The sequence below is a fragment of the Eucalyptus grandis genome, chromosome 6, assembly GCF_016545825.1.
Source record: "Eucalyptus grandis isolate ANBG69807.140 chromosome 6, ASM1654582v1, whole genome shotgun sequence".
Classification (NCBI taxonomy): domain Eukaryota; kingdom Viridiplantae; phylum Streptophyta; class Magnoliopsida; order Myrtales; family Myrtaceae; genus Eucalyptus; species Eucalyptus grandis.
The window spans coordinates 5,955,118-5,975,835 of record NC_052617.1 but is presented as its reverse complement, the minus strand read 5'-3'; the positions used below and the strand labels follow the sequence as shown (position 1 = coordinate 5,975,835).

The 20,718-nt window shown below is 42.2% G+C and overlaps 3 protein-coding genes across 3 annotated transcripts; all 3 read left to right on the top strand.

The window, feature by feature from the left end:
• The first annotated feature begins 3,611 nt into the window (after nt 1–3,611).
• LOC104416359 (GDSL esterase/lipase At5g42170) lies at nt 3,612–5,331 on the top strand. The gene is made up of 5 exons (XM_010027761.2): nt 3,612–3,876; nt 3,995–4,125; nt 4,226–4,459; nt 4,708–4,963; nt 5,135–5,331. Exons 1-5 carry the CDS (start codon nt 3,612–3,614, stop codon nt 5,329–5,331), a joined length of 1,083 nt encoding a protein of 360 aa, XP_010026063.1.
• Nucleotides 5,332–8,498: 3,167 nt separating this feature from the next.
• On the top strand, nt 8,499–17,150 carry LOC104416358 (GDSL esterase/lipase EXL3). Its single transcript, XM_039314251.1, has 3 exons — nt 8,499–8,720; nt 16,583–16,778; nt 17,053–17,150. The coding sequence occupies exons 1-3, from the start codon at nt 8,499–8,501 to the stop codon at nt 17,148–17,150; spliced, it is 516 nt and encodes a 171-aa protein (XP_039170185.1).
• A 768-nt stretch (nt 17,151–17,918) lies between these two features.
• On the top strand, nt 17,919–20,678 carry LOC104456641. The gene is given in 4 exon segments (XM_010071491.3): nt 17,919–18,278; nt 18,951–19,421; nt 19,725–20,110; nt 20,112–20,678. Coding segments are annotated over 4 exon segments (1,281 nt in total). The 5' UTR covers nt 17,919–18,167; the 3' UTR covers nt 20,425–20,678.
• The last annotated feature ends 40 nt before the right edge of the window (nt 20,679–20,718 follow it).

Here is a 20,718-nt window from a genome sequence, read left to right as displayed (position 1 = left end):
TTTCTTGTTATTGAGAAGTAAAATATCGCGCAAACTCATGCTAATGGCAACATGTGGTAGACAAATTAGATCTGGTAATTTACTAGAAATACAAGGCAATCCACCCTCAAGTGCACTTTATAATTAACAGAGACGAAATTTTGGAAAGAAAGCCGTATCAGGGAACCATCTCAGAATAGCAAAATGCATTCATTGTCCACAAAACATACTCTAAACAGATAGAAACATATAAAAAGAATTACCTATATTCGTTGTGCACAAGAGTTAGTCCTCCAGCAGTTTCCTTCACACTTGGATTAACGTGAATCTCCACCCAACCCTCTGGAGATGGAGCATTTCTCACCATATTTAGCAAGAAATCAGCCAACACTTGTTGAATTTTCAGCTTGTCATGATAGAGAACTACAGTTTGATTTCATTTGGACTATCACGAATCAATTGCAAACCTCGTTCTCTCAGCAATATCATTAATTGGCTAACAACAGTATTCGTAACACTTCCAAGAAAGAATTCGACCTTCTCAATCTCCAATGAACTAACCATCTGTGTACTGCAAACAAAAGTCAAATTTACCAAAAATACGAGGCCAAAATTCCCTCCCACCACGCTCTCAAGCATTGAATATTTTCCAGAACTTCGAAATTTCAGCAACAGAAGAGCACCTCATCTGATTAAAGAAGGCATCTGAATCAGAGATGGACGAGCAAAATGCAACTAAAATGTAGTCATCGTTACCTGGCTGTCGAGCATTGCGACCGATGGAAGCGCCTCCTAGAGAGACAACCCCTCGCTGCTAGGGTCGCCCAAGCTTGTGGACAGCGAAACCTTGGAAAGAAGAGACGACGGCGAACGATAGACTGATGCTTGCGAGGGTCAGGCAAGGAGCGACGAGATCGAGCAAAGAGTGGCATGGACCGGACGGTGATTTGGTTGAGGAGCGACGGGGAAGAGGAAGAAACGTAAACAAGCATACTTAATTCAATTTGGGGATTTCTCCTCTTTTTTTCTTTTTTTTGACAATTACAAGTTCCAAACGACATTGCCCCTCTTATAATCGCCAGAAACTGTCCACCAGCAAACATTTGGTCAACCGGCGAGTTGAGGTCATTTATTTGAGATTAACTTGGTCACATCAGGTCTTTATTTGAGACAAAGCCCACTTTCAATCCTTATTTATGACAATGAGTCCACTTTAGGTCATTATTTGAAATTTTCTCTGAAGAAATGATCTCTCCCGTATACTTTTTTCACTAATTAATGCCTGGTGATGCACGCGTTCTAGTAGTCAAAGTGAGTTAGCAAGCAAAAGAATGGTCCCATTGGAAAAAAAAAAAGTTTAGTAAAGTGGAGTCAAGTCAACCCCTTACTTCAGCATATATGAGACTCTATATAGACAAAATAGACAATTTGTTAGCAGCTGAAATATTGGAAAATTGTCCAAAAAACTCTAAACCTATTATACTTTTATCAATTCAACCATAAATCTTTCAATTTTGTTAATTGAATCATGAATCTTTTCCCTTCTTATCAATTAAATACATTCAATTAATTTTGACTGGAAATTGCTAACGTAGATGCAGGCGGTCTTATGTAGGATTGTCAGCGCTGATGTTGACAATTTTTAATAATATTTTAATATTTTAATATTTTTTTATTTTTTTTTTATTATTTCTCTTTTCTTTTCTTTTTTGCTTCTTCTTCTTCTTTTTGTCAGTGACCGACCACCGGCCATGTCGGGCCAACTAGCCTCGCTTGCTGCAAGCAAGGCACGGCCGGTTGAGGGGGAGCCCCGACAAGACTTACCCTCGCCCAAGCGAGACCCAATGACAGTTGGCCTCGCCCAATCTAGCCTAGGACAAGGCCGCCTTAGCCTAGGCAAGGGTCGACATCGCTGGTTTTTGCCTCGGCAAGGGCTTCCCTCACTAGGGCTTGCCCGGCCATGCCTTGCCTATGGTGGGCGAGGTTAGTCAACCTGGCATGGAAGGAATAAGAAGAAGAAGCCCAAAAAAAAAAAAAAAAAAAAAAAAAAAAAAAATCAGAAAAATAATAATAAAATTTTAAAAATTAAAATATTATTCAAATTTGTCAACGTCAATACCGATGGTCTTATGTAGCACCGCTAGCTTCTACATCAGTAATTTCTGGCTAAAATTAGCTGAATGAACTCCATTGGTAAGGAATGAAAAGGTTTATAACTCATTAGCAAAATTGAAAGGTTTAAGACTACATTGACAAATGTGTAATACGTTTATGACTTTTTGGACAATTTTCCTACTGAAGAAGCATACAAAATCCTGAAATGGGAGATCCTTGAAACCTGGCCTTTCATGAATGGATTAAAGAACAATGGCGGCCAAGCCGTTGTATACATGCCTCTATGTTGATCATCATGCTCCAAAACCACACCAGAAAATCAAGGATTGGCAAAAAGTTCAAAAGGGAAGGGGTATATCTTCTACCTCCCGTTGCCCTTCTCGCAATGCTTGTAGCCATTTCACAAGGTGCAATAACTGCGTATGTATGCTATTGTATAATCGCATCGTTCGTTACTTGATTTTACAAAAGTGGTGATTATCACTTACTGAGCGGGGGTTTTGCTCACCCCTTTTATTTCCACTTCAAATTTTAAGAATAGAGGAGAGTTATGGATTCATTTTAGGATTTATTTTGCCATTTTTATTAAGCTTATTGGACTGACTCTGAAGGAATTCCAGCTGGGTACATCCATGATATCTTGGACCTTATGATTATTTTCATTAATGCAAGGTTTTATCCAACTAGTACATTTCTGAAAATGGTTTATTTTAATTAAAAGCTTCATCCTTTATTTTATGAAAGGAAGGGGTCGTTCCCAAATACTAAATACAGTCTTGGAGGGTGACGGTGACTATGACCAAGTTTGCTATTGCCCGTTCTTCTTTCTTACCTTTTTTTTTTTTTTTATAAAGATAACATTCCAGTCATTCTCGTAGAAATACAAGAGAAAAATAATTTCGTCCAATAGCAAATCAAGACAAATCGTAAACAGCTTCAAATCAAAATAAGCTCTAAATAACACAGTAAATTATCAAAACAAGGGTAGTGGTCATGCGCTCAAAAAGTAATCACAAAAGCAGCCAGTGATCAGTGATCATCGAATCCGTCTTTACTAATAAGCACCCAATGAAACTTCAGGCAAGTATTCGAGTCTTTGGTGGGGATGCTCACAGAGAAAGCCTGAAAGACCTATTACATCCACATGAATATATTGTTGCATGAGAATGGCATTCCCTTGATACCAACGCTAATCCATCATTTTGCCAAACTCAAAATGCATGATCTTTTGGCTTCTATCTTCCCATGAAACAGAAAACTCGTGAATATCAGCCGCTGTGTCTTTCGCATGATTAACGTTTTGATTGCTTATCTGTTCCTTAAATCTTTTTCCACCTACTTTTAAAATTAAAGTTTGTCCTTCAATAGCGTCTCGAGTTTGTCCCACTGAGAACTTTAACTTATAAGAAGGGCCTTCCAATGCATCCAATGGAGCATACTCACTTGATTTTTCTGTCCTCCTAATTCATTTAACTTATTTCTAGATACTTTGGCCTCATCCTTTAAAAAAAAAAAAAATGGTCCAAGTCTTGGTACAGTCTCTAATGTACCTCTCTCTCTGCCTAATGATGCAAATCTGCACACCACAAGCCAAGGTCGTGGTGCCCAAAAATGCAACAATCTCGGCCGTCTTCATGTTTGGTGACTCCATAGTGGATACAGGCAACAACAACAACCTCATTACACTGGTTAAGAGTAATTTTCCTCCATATGGAAGGGATTTCATGGGAGGAAAACCGACCGGCAGGTTCAGCAACGGCAAGATTCCCCCGGACTTCTTTGGTAGCACCAAAACAATCATGCTTCGATCACTTTCATGACTTTCTGAATATATTTTTCACTTTGAAAACTTGTCATTATGATTTAAGCTTAAGCTACTTCATTTTGCTTCAATTATCAGTGGAACAACTGGGGATCAAAGAACTGTTGCCCGCATTTCTTGACCCGAACCTGCAACTTCAAGACCTCATCGGAGGCGTCAACTTTGCCTCTGCTGGCGCAGGATTTGATCCTCTGACATCGGAACTTGTGGTAAACACATATTCCTCTCTCGCATTATGAAAGCTACCTTTCACCAAACAATTCTTTCAACGCTGCTGATGGTTTTTCTCTTTCCTCGTGATGAAATCAGTCTGCCATACCAATGTCTAAACAATTACAACTCCTCGATGAGTACAAAATGAAGCTGAAGTGCTTTATAGGAGAGGAGAGAGTGGATTCTATTGTTGCCAACGGCCTGTATATCGTGTCTGCAGGGAGCGACGACATTGTGAATACCTATTTTCATACCCCGACCCGGATATTTGACTACAGTGTTTTTTCTTACACAGAACTTTTGGTGCGTTTGGCTTCATCATTCTTGCAGGTACTTCAAATTCAATGAATTAGTGTAGCTTTTGATCGTTCGGTGTAACTATCCATGCCATTTATGGCGGTTTGTTGTCCCGATTTTTGGGAAAAGCAATCAGACACCAGTTACTCAACAAGATTTTGATTATCGAACTCATGAATGGCACTCTGCCCATACATAGTTTGTCGAGCTGCACTAGATAAGCTAGAATCTCCAAGACGACATGCTTATGTGCTCTAACCAGTCATGTGTAACCACTCTAGGAACTCCACGCAAAGGGTGCTAGGAGGATTGGCGTGTTCAGCTTGACTCCCCTTGGGTGCATACCCTCAATGAGAACTCTGGCCGGTGGAATCAAGAGAAGATGTGCAGAGAATTACAATCAAATGGTTCAACTGCTTAACTCAAAGTTGTCATCTGAGTTGCATCGCCTCAACGAAGCCTTCCCTCATGCCAGGATGGTCCTTATCGACATTTACGGCCTTGTACTCGACATCGTGAAGAGTCCTAGAAAATATGGTAAGATTTGGTACATAGATGTCCTTGTGACAAATTACATATAAACCGATTAAACCATTTGGACGTCAACGGTGGTTGCACACTGAACTTCAACTTGGCACCGGAGACAGAGGTCTCAAGCTCGATTTTCTCTCAGTGACAATAGTTATCTTGGCTTTCCCATCGTGACAGGGTTTGAAATCTCAGACCGGGGGTGCTGCGGCTCGGGCCTAATAGAGACTGGGTTCCTATGCAACCAGTGGGATTTCTTGACATGCTCAAATGTCTCAGAATATGTGTTCTGGGACAGCTATCATCCCACTGAAAATGTCTACAAGGTCATGGTCCAGGAGAAGTTGCGGAAGCTCCTGGTCGAGCTATACTCATGATGACAGACGACAACGACTATGATCTTTTACTATGCTCTCCATACTCTGGACAATGATTAATTCTTGTACGCTGAGGAACATGTATAAGTATACTCTTGACATAACGGACATGGTAGATAAACCTGATCATCGTTTGTTGGTCAAGTTCGCGCACAGTTTATCGAGTTTTTAAATGACTTTGTTACCGTCATATGTTGAGTTACATACCATCATCTAGCATTTGACTCAAAACTCCAAATCTAAATATTTTCATCGAGAAACAAGCATACCAAGCTCGCTCATTTAAGGACCTTCAAAAGTATCTATGCAATTATGTCGCAAATCTATTTATTATATCCAAAAATCCAAATCCAATATATATTTATCATCCAATTTATGATCGGAAGTCTTCCGGCTTTGCCGGAATCTGGGCACAGATATATACTTACCTTATGTCTTTGCACACCCATTCGATTGGTTCTCTAACAGTCTTACCATCGAATTGCCTCTTTCTTTCGAAGCATCTAGTTTTAGTCTTTGGAAATGATACAATCTTGAGCAGGTTTTTTTCATCTTATCTTATGCGCGCTCCAAATTTTTGAAGGATATCCATTTTGAGCAATATCAATTCTCGAGCAATCACATCCGCTGAAACATCTTCAAATCGCTTCTTGCATATTTTATACCTTGAAAGCCAAACACCCACCACCCAGTATGGCTGGTGTGAGGATCTTTCCTGAGTGCAGGACAACATACTGTACAAGATTTTGCACTTCAGCATCCCTATTTTACTGTCCATTTCATGGAAGATCTGAAAACCGCAGATGTTGACTTCCTTTTCAATCCCGGATCTCCTCCTTTACGAGCCTTGGACTAGCCATATAGTGGCCAGCTAACTTGTTCCATGCCATCGTATTCATGTTTGTTTTTGTTTTTTTCTGTCGTACTTGTGTTGGTCATTTGTGTCATCTTCATAATAGTATAAATTTCGTTTCGATGTGATAATATGGATCAAAAAATGTCAAGCATGTCTCTGAGCCAATCATAGTCAGCGCATGCAAATGTCTTTCGGTAAATTCCTTTTGCGTGAAAAAGTTCACCCTTTGGAGTCGTATTCTTAGAATACTATTCTATCGTGTTTTGGCTGGCATTTTGTGTGCATCTATTCTCATTCTTAATAATAAGCGACTGTTAAAAGTATTTGAAGTTTAATCAAATATATTTGTTTTCTTAGAGTATAGCACGAACCTTCTTTGCCATAGAACTTACTCATGCTCCCTGGTTTCTATTTATTAGATTTCCAATGCAGCAATTTCAAAGTGTACGGCTTGTGGAACGGATTTGTGATCGCAGGGTACATTCTTTTCTACTGTCACTTGTCTCTTCAGTGTTCATCTGTATCCTTTTCCCTCACAGCTTTGGTTTTTTCGGATTCAGCTTTCAGCAGCACTGCAGGAACCGTGGAGATATTGTCTGTGAAAAATGTACCTCGTGCACAGCATCAAAATACTGTCTCATGCATGTAGTGACTTTTGTACATGGATGAACTGCAGAATTGTCCGTGCAGGTATTGCCGTGATGCATATCACGCACCAGCGGCTTGTCGCTATTTACCTTTTGATGTAAAAATCACTTGATCAAGTTGATCTTTGCTTTTTGCCAGGATATTCTTTGAAGTTTAGTTCTAGCTACCGTTTATTTAGGCATTCCCAGTCACTTACCTTATAGTCATCAAGATCCGGCGATAAGTTGCAATAAGAAGGCTTGATTGTGTTGGCGTGCAGCTTGATCATGTTCGTTTATGCCGTGGGTCCAGTGTTTCCCATACTGGAAAAAATGAATTCATCGTCACACGCTGATCTGAGGTTTATCTGGGCGGTCTTGAGGGACACCGATGCCTATAACCTGTGCTTTTCCTTTTCCTATACGGACCTAAGTGAAAAGCCGATGCCCTTCCGCCACAGGGCATCCAATTGGTCAAGATTGGACAAAGTAAAATAGGGAATGACCATCATCTGACGGAATGCCTATTCATTCTAAAACAAGCACTCCAGCTCTTTCGAGTCGAGGAATCATGCCCGGAATGGCGATTCCAACACTAGACCGCCCCACCAGACATGGCAGGAAAGTACTAACAATCATCCGTCATAGATTTTCCCATCGCCAGGCACATGCATATTTTGTTGCGAGAGACGTGCAGGGCATTCCCTCCATGCCAACAATCATCCGTCATCGATTTTCCCAGACTCGGAACGCATGATCTTTTTGGCTTCTGTCGTCCCATGAAACAGAAAACTTGCAAACATCAGCCGCCACTGTATCTTTCACATGGTTAACGTTTTATTTGCTTTATGCTCCATAGATCTCTTCCCACTTCTTGCAGATGTAAGTTTCTGCTTCACTAGTTTCTCAAGTTTGTCCCACTGAGAACGTTAACTTATAAGAAGGGCCACGCAGAAGAACCCAACATAGCATACACAGTCAATTTTTCTACCCTCCTGTTTTCATCTGATTGATTTCTAGATACTTTGGTCTAGTTCCAAAATGCTCACAATCTTGGCACAGTCTCTGATTCTTCTCTCTCTCCTCCTTATGATGCAAATCTGCACACTGCAGGCCGCAGTGGTGGCGCCAGAAAACGCAACAATCTCCGCCGTTTTTATGTTTGGCGACTCCATATTGGACACAGGCAACAACAACAACCTCTTTACTCTGGTTAAGAGTAACTTTCTTCCCTATGGAAGGGATTTCATGGGAGGAAAACCGACAGGCAGGTTCAGCAACGGCAAGATTCCGTCGGACATCTTGGGTAGCACCAGAACATTTACACTTCAACAACTTTCATAACTTTCCGAATATTGCATTCTGAAAATTTCTTTCACTTTAAAAACTTATCGTTATGATTTAAGCTTAAGCTGCTTTGTTTCGTTCCATCCATCAGCACAGCAACTGGGGATCAAAGAACTGTTGCCCGCGTTCCTCGAACCCGAACCTGCGACTTCAAGACCTCATCGGAGGCGTCAACTTCGCCTCAGCCGGCGCAGGATTCGATCCTCTGACATCAGAACTCGTGGTACACAACTTTCCCTTCCTAGCATTATGAAAACGACCTTTCACCAAACCATTCGTCATCGACGCTGCTGATGGTTCCTCTCCCTTTCTGGGATCCAAATCAGTCCGTCATACCGATGTCGAGACAACTGCAACTCTTCGATGAGTACAAAATGAAGCTGAAGAGCTTTATAGGAGAGAAGAGAGCGGATTCTGTCGTTGCCAACGGCCTGTATGTCGTGTCTGCAGGGAGCAACGACATTGCGAACACCTATTTTCATACCTTGACCCGGCTATTTGACTACAGCGTTTCTTCTTACACGGAACTTTTGGCGCGCTCGGCCTCATCCTTCTTGCAGGTACTTCAAATTTACCGAACCATTGTAGCTTTCGATCGTTCATATAAGTATACGTGCCATTTATGTCGGTTTGGCATCCGAATCATTGGGAAAGCAAGAAACAAACACCTGTTCTCGACAAGCTTTCCAACGTCGACTCAAGAATGATACTCTAAGCATACATGGTTCATTGAGCTGCACTAGAGAAGCTAGAATCTCCAAGGGGACATGATGCTTATCTGCTCTATCCTGTCTCGCGTAACCGCTCTAGGAACTACACACAAAGGGTGCTCGGAGGATCGGCCTCTTCAGCTTGGCTCCCCTTGGGTGCACACCCTCAATGAGAACTGAAGGCTTTATTTAATTTGGGCTTTAGGCCCGTCCGCCCATGCTGGGCCCAAAAGGCCCGGCCCACGGGAATAGGGCCCGTGGAGGGGGAAGGTATAAAAGGGAGGAGAGAGAGAGAGAAGACAACGTTTTGCAATTCAACGTACGTCTTTTCGCTCCTCACGCTCTCTCCCCCAAAAAGGAAGAACAAGAAGCATACGGCGCGCTTTCCTTCCCTTCAAGGCTTCATCGGATCGAACAGACCGTTTCTCTTCCTCTTGTCGGCGTTGGTGCTTAATCTGTGGCTAACAAGGTACGCTCGAATCCGTGGTGTGCTTTACGATCGGTGATGCGTGTTTTCCCGGGCTTCGTCTTCCGCATTGATTTAGGGGTTCGATTCGGTGTCGAATCCGGTTTTTCGAGGATCAATCATTCCCAACATTGGTATCAGAGCCCTAGTTCACGTTTTCCCGATCAATTTCATGTTCTTTGATTGATTTTTCACGAAGAAATTTTCGGCCGTACGGATCGGGACAAAAATCCCGACACCCGAGCGTTCATCGGCCTTTTTACTGAGTTTTTGTATGTCGAAACTGTTTTCTGAAAAGTTGGGGAGAAAGGCGACGTCGAGACGAGTCTGGAGGTACGTCGTGCGCCGCACACGCCCACACGCGCGACCAGAAGCCGCTGCGCGTGGGCGCGACGTGCCAGGAAGTGCTGCGTCGCCCGGTGCATGCAAAGACACGCGCCGGTCGGCGAACCGGCGCGTGCGCACCGCCCGGCCAGGCGAGACGGCACGCGCCGGTCCGCGGACCGACGCGTGGCGACGTCAACATGACGTCACCCAACGGTCAATAACCGCTAGGGTGACGTCATCGATGACGTCAGCACAGCGACGTTTTGCCGGACGGTCACCGGCCGGCGACCCGACCCGCGCGAGACCCGGCACGCGCGCGGCACGTGCCGGCTGACGTCTGTGTGACGTCAGCCCGCGCACACGCACGGCACGTGCCGTCGGTTCGCGCGAGCCAGGCCCACCGGCCCGACCGACTCAGCCGGTCCGACCGGTCCGACGACCGTTGACCGTTGACCAACGACCGTTGACTTTGACCGTTGACCCAAAAAAAAAAAAAAAAAAAAAAAAAAAGGAAAAGAATGTGTTTCTTTTTCAATTAAGTCTATGTGGATTATAATGTGATCCCTTATTTGTTATGCATTTGTTGCAGGAATAATGCCTCCCCGAGGTTGCGCACACCTATTCGCGCGATTCTGGATGAACAAAAGGATAGGTCAGTCTAAGTTGATAGCCGAGCTACGATCATCGATGGGAGAGAGGTGACTTAATTGATCATTTCCTTGAAGTCAACGGGAAAATTCAACAGGTCATATGGAATGGTCGTCCTATGTCACAAGCCGAGATGGTGCGATTTTTCATAAACACTCTTCCACCCGAATGGCAAGATGTGTTGAATCGCATATGGGATGTCAACGGAGTCTGCTTCCTATAAGAAAATTGTGATGGATTTTGTAAATTAATATTATTGTATTGTTTCAAGGAAAAGATCAAGAAATTGAACAAAAGAGGATCTTTCCCGCTTCGTGTGCCGACTTGGTGTTAGTTGTATTGGCTGATATATATTAAGTATGATTTGTGGACATATTATGTAATGATTACTACCTAATTGTGTTAATTGAAAGCATTATTGTTTTTATTGGATGTTCTATTATATATTGCTTTCTGTTATTGCTGGTTGTTGTGGGTAATTAGCTGTGGGTAGTTTTAAAAGTTTTTGCAGCTTCATAGAATTGATTTTGCATAAGAAAATTATATTGATGATAGTTTTAAGTTAGGATTTTGGAGGATGATTGGAAACATAGTGACCTTTTGATTCTGAAACCTTACTTGAAATTATTCATTAATATAATGGGTCTATGTAAATAGGGATGCATAAATGATAGGCATTAATAATTCGTGCATATTTGTCTGATTTGTTCAAATCAATGGCTTCAGCCACAAAGAGCATAGTTGCCGAGCTGAACAAATGTGAAAAGCTCAATGGAGACAACTATGAAATTTGGCAAATGAAAATCCAAGTATGTCTTTGGAAGAGCAAGAAGCACTTGAGGCTCTTGTCATGACCATGGTAGAACCCGAAGAGGGAACCACCGCACAAAGACAAAAGAGACAAAGAAGCTTTTTCTGCGTGGAAAAGAATGAACTCTCTAGCTCGCATCACGTTGCTGAGCAGCATGGAAAATGACGTCATGCGAGAGTTTCGGCGTTTTGACAAAGCCAAGGAAATGTGGGAGGCATTGGCAGCTAGATTTGGTCATACTTCGGTGACTAGATCGAGGCGCTCACTATCGGGTTTGACTCTTATAAGAAACCTCATGGTCGACCATGAAGCAACATCTTAGAAAGATGTCAAACATGATAACCGAGCCGAGAGATGCTGGCCATGTCCTCACAGATGAGCAACGGGTGCAAGCAGTGATTCGTTCCTTGCCTCAGAGTTAGGAGCACATGAAGGTGCACCTAACTCACAATGAAAATATCAAAACCTTTGAGGATGCAATGCGTCATCTTGAGCTGGAAGAGGACCGCCTGTTGGCGGCTAAGCCGGATGCTGAACTTTATCATGCTAGTTCTAGCTCAAATGGAGCTTCGAGCTCCAAGCGCAAGCGCCCTAACTGGTTTGATAAGGGAAAAGGCAAGGAAGAAGCAGGTCCTTCAGGGAAGAAACCCAAGTTTGACCAACATGAAAGAGGGAAGCGTCCTCGCATGAAAAAGCTTGCAAGGGTGAAATGCTACAACTGTGACAAGAAGGGTCACTATGCTCGCGACTGTCGTGAGCCAAAGAAGGTATGCACCCCTTGTACTTTTCAGAACTTTACTTTTGTGTCGAGTTCTCGTGTTCTTAACGAGTCTAATCCTTTGTGGACTGTGGATTCGGAGCGACGGACCATGTAGCGAAGGATAGAGGATCCTTCGTGGAATTCCGACGAGTACCAACTGGAACTAAGTGAATCTATGTGGGAAACAACTCCGAGCTGAAGTGAAAGGAATTGGCACATGCCAACCGAATATGCGTGGTGGACGCACTTTGTTCCTTCATGATGTGCTGTATGCTCCTGAGATTCGTCGGAATTTAGTGTCTCAGTATTAGTGTTGGTTAAATTAGGTTTTAATATGAACTTCGTAATAGAGGTGTGAATTTGTTTTTGGATACAAATTACTATGGTTGTGGTTATTTTCTGAATGGTTTTATTGTATTAGATATTGATTATGTTAATACTAATGTCTGTTATTCCCTTCTCACGTCTTCTAATAAATATGATAATGATGTGAATGTGTAGCATGCTAGACTTGGTCACATTGGCCAACAACGTATGAATAGACTAGCCAAAGAGAGCTTGTTGGGCAATATTGAAAAAGTCGATTTGCCCATATGTAAGCATTGCCTAGAAGGGAAAACGACAAGGAAACCATTTGGAAAATGAAAAATAGCTGAATTTCCTCTGCATTTAATCCATACTGATATCTGTGGTCCAATGAATGTGAAAGGAAGGCATGGGGCTGTTTATTTCATCACTTTTATAGATGATTACACTCGATTTGGATATGTCTATTTGATTTCTCATAAATCTGAAGCAATAAGTTGTTTCAAAAGGTTTATGAACCTGGTAGAGAATCAATTAGACAAGAAAATAAAAGCATTGAGATCCGATCGAGGTCGAGAATATTTATCTGATGAGTTCAGAAAATTGTGTGATGAAAAAAGAATAGAAAGACAGTTGTCTATTCTATATACTTCTCAACAAAATGGTGTTGCAGAGAGAAGAAACAAAACCTACTGGAAATGGTTAGGTCCATGATGGCGCATGCTAACTTACCCATTACCTTTTGGAGTGATGCTTTGTTAACTGCTGCTTATATACTTAACCGTGTGCCTTCCAAATCAGTTACTTCCACTCCATATGAGTTATGGACAAGTAGAAAACCGGACTTAAGTTTTCTTAAGCCATGGGGTTGTGCTGCCTACACACATGAGTCCTCTCACAAGTTTGGGAAATTGGGTCCCGTGAGGAAAGAATAGTATTTTCATAAGATACTCAGAACACTCAAAAGGGTATGTGTTCATAGGTGAGCAGGAAAGTGGGAGTATAACTGAGTTTGAATCACGAGATGTCACATTCTTAGAGGATGAATTTCCTAAGAAGGGCGAAATAGGGGAAGATTGTTCCCTATTTGAAACCTTGGATCAAGATAATGACCTTAGTGGACTTCATCCAAGTGGGAGTAATATGAGAAGTGATGAATTAAATTCAACTCATTCTCAATTGCAACCACGTGATGAGACGACATCATCATTACCTAATCCAAGTGGGAGCATGATGGGGGATGATGTGCAAAGTGTACAATCTCCCATACGGCGAACAAGTCGTCAAAGTATTCCCCGTCGATGTTTTAACATTGAAGAGGAAACTTTTATGGTTGCTCCACAAGATGAGGATGAGCCAAGAAACATTAATGAGGCTCTGAATTGCCCTAGTAAGGAAAAATGGATCAATGCAATGGAAGAGGAAATGGAGTCAATGAAATCAAACCAAGTCTAGGAACTGGTTGATCTGCCAAAGGGACGCAGAGCTATTGGGAACAAATGGGTTCTCAAAATAAAGCGAAAGGCTGATAGCTCGATTGAAAGGCATAAGGCTCGCCTTGTGGCGAAGGGGTATAATCAACAAGAATGAATTGATTATGAAGATACGTTTTCTCCTGTAGTGAGATTTACCTCAATTCGCATTATTCTGGCAATAGTGGCTAGTCTGGATCTTGAATTACATCAAATGGATGTAAAGACTGTTTTCCTCAATGGAGAATTAGAGGAAGAAATATATATGGAACAATCTGTTGGTTTCATAGTGAAAGGCCAAGAAGAAAAAGTATGTCAACTTTTGAGGTCGATATATGGTCTTAAGCAGTCATCAAGACAATGGTATATACGTTTTCATAATGCCATAATGGCATATGATTTTACGATGATTGATGAGGATCATTGTGTATATATCAAAAGATCCAAGGATCAATTTGTGATCATATCATTATATGTTGATGATATACTAATTGCTGGAAGCAATATGGAGTTTGTTAAGACCGTCAAGAGTTGGTTGTCTTCCAACTTTGAGATGAAGGATATGGGTGAGGCTGCATACATTCTTGGAGTTAAGATTTCAAGAGATCGTTGTCTCTTTCGCAAGAAACTTATATAAACAAAGTTCTAGAACGGTTTCGTATGCAAGATTGTAAACCCATAGACACTCCTATTGCAAAAGGTGAAGGATTGAGCCATAGACTGTGTGTCCAAGGACTCCACAAGAGAAGGAACAAATGAAACATGTTCCTTATGCAAGTGTTGTTGGGAGCTTGATGTACGCTATGATGTGTACATGACCCGACATATGTTTTGCAGTTGGAATGGTGAGTAGATACCAATCCAATCCAGGTCCAAAGACATTGGAAAGCCGTTAAGAGAATACTGAGGTATCTGAAGGGAACTGCTGATTACAAGTTGAATTACCAAGGAAAGGATCTGCGACTTGAAGGCTATTCAGATGCTGATTGGGGAGGAGATTTAGATGAAAGAAAATCTACCTCTGGATTTGCTTTCTTACGAGCAATGGCGCCATATCATGGAGTAGTAAGAAGCAAACATGCATAGCCTTATCCACGATGGAAGCTGAGTTCGTGGCATTATCAGCAGAAGACAAGAAGCAGTTTGGCTTAAGAGATTCTTGGATCATTTAGGTGTTATTGAGAAAGCTACAAATCAATTATTGGTTAATTGCGATAGCCAAGCAGCTATAGCATACACCAAAGATTCAAAGTATCATGGCAAGACCAAACATATAGATACCAAGTATAACTTTGTCAAGGATATGGTTGCACGAAAGGATGTGAACTTACAGTACATATCTACGCATAGAATGGTAGCAGATCCTATGACAAAGCCAATACCTAGAGATGTGTTTTGTGATCATGTAAAATTTCTAGGATTGCGTAGAGTCTGATGTACTGAATTGTAATTTCCCTGAGTTGTTCACATTTATGAAATTTTGTTTTTCATTGATTAATGCCTATGAATCTTTGTATGATCTTTATGCATCTTAATACTTAGTGTATTATTATAAGTTGAGGAAGTATGTCGGACAGATAAAAGATTAGCCAACTCACACGGGTAATCGCCTCTATTTGCTATGTGATAAATAGAGATGAGACTGTTTTTAAGCTTATTATCTAGGTGATAATTGAGAGCTCAAGCTTAAAACACGTATGTCGCATTAACTGAGTGTTAAGATGAGGACATAATACTTACTATGTCCGAAAGTAAAATACCCCACATATTTTACTTCATCTGTCTATGATGCCAGATGTGAGTTCTGATGAATTTTGTGATTGAGTAGATACGTGAACTCAAGTTAGACATTAGGTATGTCTGAACTATCATCTGTACGGTATTGAAAAGTGTAGACATACGCTCCATGGGAAAGGAGTTAATACCGTAATACGTATTTCATACTACGTATGCATAAGACGACCAATAAGAGTGGCAAAAAGTTTGATCTCAATTTTTATGACGTGTGAGACTCTTGAGGAAAAGAGTTCCTCAATTTTTTAGTCCCCTCAGGACTCTTACTTATTCTCAAGATTTCTATTTAGTGTTTGCTATCTTAGGGTGTTGCCAATGGTCATGAGATGATTCGATCTAATGGGGCATTCCTAGAAAAGCAAGCTGGACTGAAATTGAGAGTTTGAAGGAAAGAGGAAGATCGATTTTGGAAAATCACATTGTAGTTTTTGTATTCACTGGTCGACCAATTATGATTGTCTTTGTGATAATTATAATTGTGAATACAATATATATCATTGTTTAAAAGAGATCAAGAGAGATATAAATGTGATCGATCGATCTAGGTACCGCATACTAAATCTACTCGGAGTGTGACGCCCATTATGAGCTGCTATATATTCCTAACGTATGTATAGCAACGAGCTCTCAAAGTATGCTGGTCGCACGGATTATTCACCGGTATGAATGTTGAAGAGAGGTAAAGAGAATATTGTTCGGCCCACCATGTGCGAGTGGGAGATGAAGGCTTTATTTAATTTGGGCTTAAGGCCCGTCCGCCCATGCTGGGCCCAAAAGGCCCGGCCCACGAGAATAGGGCCCGTGGAGGAGGAAGGTATAAAAGGGAGGAGAGAGAGAGAAGACAACGTTTTGCAATTCAACGTACGTCTTTTCGCTCCTCACGCTCTCTCTCCCAAAAAGGAAGAACAGTAAGCATACGGCGTGCTTTCCTTCCCTTCAAGGCTTCATTGGATCGAACAGGACCGTTTCTCTTCCTCTTGTCGGCGTTGGTACTTAATCTGTGGCTAACAAGGTACGCTCGAATCCGTGGTGTGCTTTACGATCGGTGATACGTGTTTTCCCGGGCTTCGTCTTCCGCATTGATTTAGGAGTTCGATTCGGTGTCGAATCCGGTTTTTCGGGGATCAGTCATTCCCAACAAGAACTCTGGCCGGCGGAATCGAGAGGAGATGCACAGAGGATTACAACCAGATGGCCCAACTGCTCAACTCGAAGTTGACATCAGAGTTGCATCGCCTCAACGGAGCCTTCCCTCGTGCCAGGATGGCCCTTATCGACATCTACGGCCCCTTACTTGACATCATGAAGAATCCCAGGAAATATGGTAAGACATGGTACAAAGGTGTCCTTGTAACAAATTAACTATAATCCGATCAAAGCTTTTTGAATGATATCGGTGTGGCTGCACACTGAATCTCAACTCGTTACCAGAGACAGAGGTCTCGAGCTTGATTTTCTTCTTGGTGACGATAGATTTCTCGGCTTTCCCATCGCGACAGGGTTCGAAATCTCGGACCGAGGGTGCTGCGGCTTAGGCCTAATAGAGGCAGCGTTCATGTGCAACCAGTGGAATCTCTTGACATGCTCGAATGTCTCAGGATATGTGTTCTGGGACAGCTTTCATCCCACGGAAAATGTCTACAACATTCTGGTCCATGGCCTGCTGGGGAAGGTCCTGGTCGACCTATACTCGTGATGACGGCGGCAGCGGCGATGATCTTTTACTATGTTCTTCATATTATGAGCGACGACTAGCTCGTGTGTTTGAAGAACATGCATAAGTATACTCCTGATACAACCGATAGGGAATGATCGATACACCTTATCATCTTTTGTTGCTTAAATTTAAATACAACTTATCAAGTTTTTCAAATGACTTCGTTTCTATGTCATACGTTGAGTATTGAAGTAGCAAATCAAAAGAGAAAAAATCACAATATTTGCAGTGCAGAATCTTGTACAATTCAATATGAAGATAACAAATCAAATAAAGTATGAACGAGTTGATCATTTGGAGATCTTTTCTATTTTTTTTTTTTGTAAAATTGTTATGTTCTATCTTTATCTTTCACTATAATTATAGGTGACGGTATATATATATATCAATGAAAAGTAACGCTTCATTGACTCAATTTTTGAGTTTCTTTATTGAGTTGCATACCATTATTTATGCAAATTCCATCATTAAGAACCTTCAAAAATATTCATGCGATTATAATGCAAGTTTATTTATGGTGTCCAAAAATTCAAATTCAATAATATTCATCACCCAATTAATAATTACTGCCAGGTAAATTTGTATTTTCATTTTCACTACCAAATCCCGGAAAGTCAATTATTTCAAAATAATTTCTTTTTTTCTTTTTTTTTTTTTTTTGGGTGGGGGGCGGCGCGGGCGGCAAACGTATATTTGCAGGATAAAACCAGGTGAACCGATTAAAATGGGCTTCGTTACAAAGCAAGTCTGAAAGAGCCGCAGAACGGCCCGACCGTCGGGTCTGCTCGAGTTCAGGCCCGGTTTAGCCGGTCCGGTTCGCCAATTCCAACTCGCTTCTCCTTCTCCTTCGTTGCGAGAGCGAAACGCGATGCGCGCGAGGTAAGACGGAGGTGGAGGAGGCGGAAACGGCGAGACCGCGCCGCCCAGCTCGGCCCCGCTCGGCTCGGCTCGGCTCAGCCGCTTTCGGACGCCCGGCTCTCCGGCGGGGACCGTCGCATGGATCCGATCGCGTCGTTCGTCGAATCGCTCAAGGGGGCGGCCAAATCCGGCCAGGAGTTCGTCGCCGGCGTCCTCGACCGCCGTGACGGCTCCGGTCGCCGCCGTCCGGTAACCTCCTGTTCCCCCGTCGCTTCGTTCTTGTCTCTATCTCCAGGTCTTTTGCCGCCGCTTGCCTCCTGCGCCTCAGTCCTCTAATCCATTCATCTGCCGCGTAGCTTCGCGCTTCGCAAGATGTGAACTCTTTGTGCACTTCGCGAGAGGCCAATGATGATGATGCTAGAGCGGTTGGGTGTTCCGTTGTTTCTCTGTCTTAGATAGAAATTTTATATCTTCTTAGTAGAACTGTAGAGAAAGGAGACATTTTTATGTAAGATGATGAATTCCATGAGCTGGATGAGATTGTATGCTTGTTAAGCTAAAGGATTAGAGTGGCAACGCAATTTCTACGATGAGCATATTGTACGCGATCAATCTGTTCGATCGATTGGTGCAATGATGGTTTTGACTTCCTGTCTGGATAGTGGAACAATTTTCTTAGGAAATGCTGCCCCGAATCTGAGGCCTGTCGTCTCATTTTATACTTTTACGTGTAAATCCATGTACATGAATGGTTGGTCCTGCTTTATCATATGTTTCCATATCTGGGCTTTGATTTTTACTTGGTTTTACTATTCAAGTAGGTTGCTTTGCGGATGCAGCATCGACTGATATACAGATTTCCTATGTAGGGATAGGTTGTATGACAGGGTTTCGTTGTTCTTTCTGTGATTTTGTTCTCAGATTGAAATCTTAAAGCGGTTGCAGAGGGAAGCATTCTCAGATATTATGAAACTGAGGGACAGGCAAGACAAAGTTGAGCGCGTCCTGTCTTTTTATAAGGTTTCCAAGGACAGTCCTTTCCAGGAAGCTAGTACCCATGTGAGGGGGGAGGTTGATGTGTTGGGAGGTCTTCTGAGGATTAATAACGTTGATCAGCAGGATTATGGTGCTTTCCCAGGAGCCGGAATTCGAACTGGAATTGACACGAAATTCACTTTCGAAACAACCCTTCGCGAGAAAGATGTGCTTGTGGCACAGTTTGTTGCTGGTCAAAGGGGCGGAGAACATGTGAATGGTTTTCCAGAAAGCCCACCACTTTCCCTAGCAAAAGTGTTCTACAGGGCATCTCTCAGTGATTGGTTTTCTGTGATGGCAGTCCCAGTTGGAGCTCAATGCAGAGATGTTGGTGTCATTTCAAGTTGTTTTCATCAGGTACAAGCTGTCAGTCAAATTTTCTCATGACTTTGGTTTGATATATTTTTTAATAAAACAAAGTGCAGAACAAAAAATGGCATTCATAGGAGATAACTAGGCAAATAATTTCAGCACTAGGATCTACTTTGTCAAATAGATGTTCAGGAATAAGTAGAGCTTTTTCCTTAATGATGCCATGTACATTGCCCCTCTCCTTCCCAGCAACTCTGTGACTTCTCTGCATTCTAATATGTATTCACGTGATCACATCAGCTTCTTGTTCCCCCCTCAATATCCCAAGTAACATCTTCTATGTGGCAGGGAAAGGGTCTCACTGAATATCCGTGTTCTGGACCTCCCCTGATAAATCATCACAGTGGCAGTGCCATCGGACTAACCGTAAGAAAATCAAATATCACTGCTTCGCTTGGTCAATGTGTTTCTGGATTGCGGAGGCATATCGGTTCTCACGGAATTGAGCAGTTGTTTAGTACTTTCGGTCAAGTTGTGTGTCAAATTCCAGGAAAAACAAAACTCTCTCTTTTGGGTCTTCATGAATTTCATAGGCTATCAAATCAACATCTTTCTTGTGGACCCCTTTCAGTTCCTATAAGTTTACTGAAGCAAGACAGGGATCGGACCTCATTTGGAGAATTTTCCAGTCAAACCATTAGGAGAGAGCACAGAAGGTTACACCCCATCTGGATCTGTCGCTGTGATGCTGGAGTCAGAGCTGGACGAGGATATAAGACTAGGAGCTTGGATGGAGATGAAAAGGTCAAGTCCCAAACAAGTAGAATGGGCTGTCAGCTTGTCTAATGATTGCAATGAAGAACTTGGCTGGGGTCTGAGTCTCAGTGGGATGTCTGAAGGTCAGTCTAGATGGAATCGGTTTCAGGCCGAAAGTTATATTAATTTCAACATAGGCAAGAAATTCAACCTGCGCCCTGGTGTTGTACATGTAACGGATGGGAAGGCCGGATTAACAGCTTTTATGGTACGGTCTAACTGGTCCTTTTAATTTCTGACACGGTCAAGTTCCAATTCTTTTTGAGGTAGGGTGTTAGCATTCTTCAGTTATGTTGGTGGCAGATTACTTTCTTTTCTTTATAACATGTAATCACTTAGATTGTGACCATATGATAGCGGATTGGTATGTTTGAGAAAAGGGTAGGAACCTTGGAAAGCTGTCTAGTTCTGATGCTCTGTCAGAACTTGCCAGCCGGAATGCTGCAGAACAGCTCGTCTTTGCGGTGAAATGAGAAGGCCATTGAACAGCACACTGCACTGATCATAATCGAAAAGTCTGATCAGA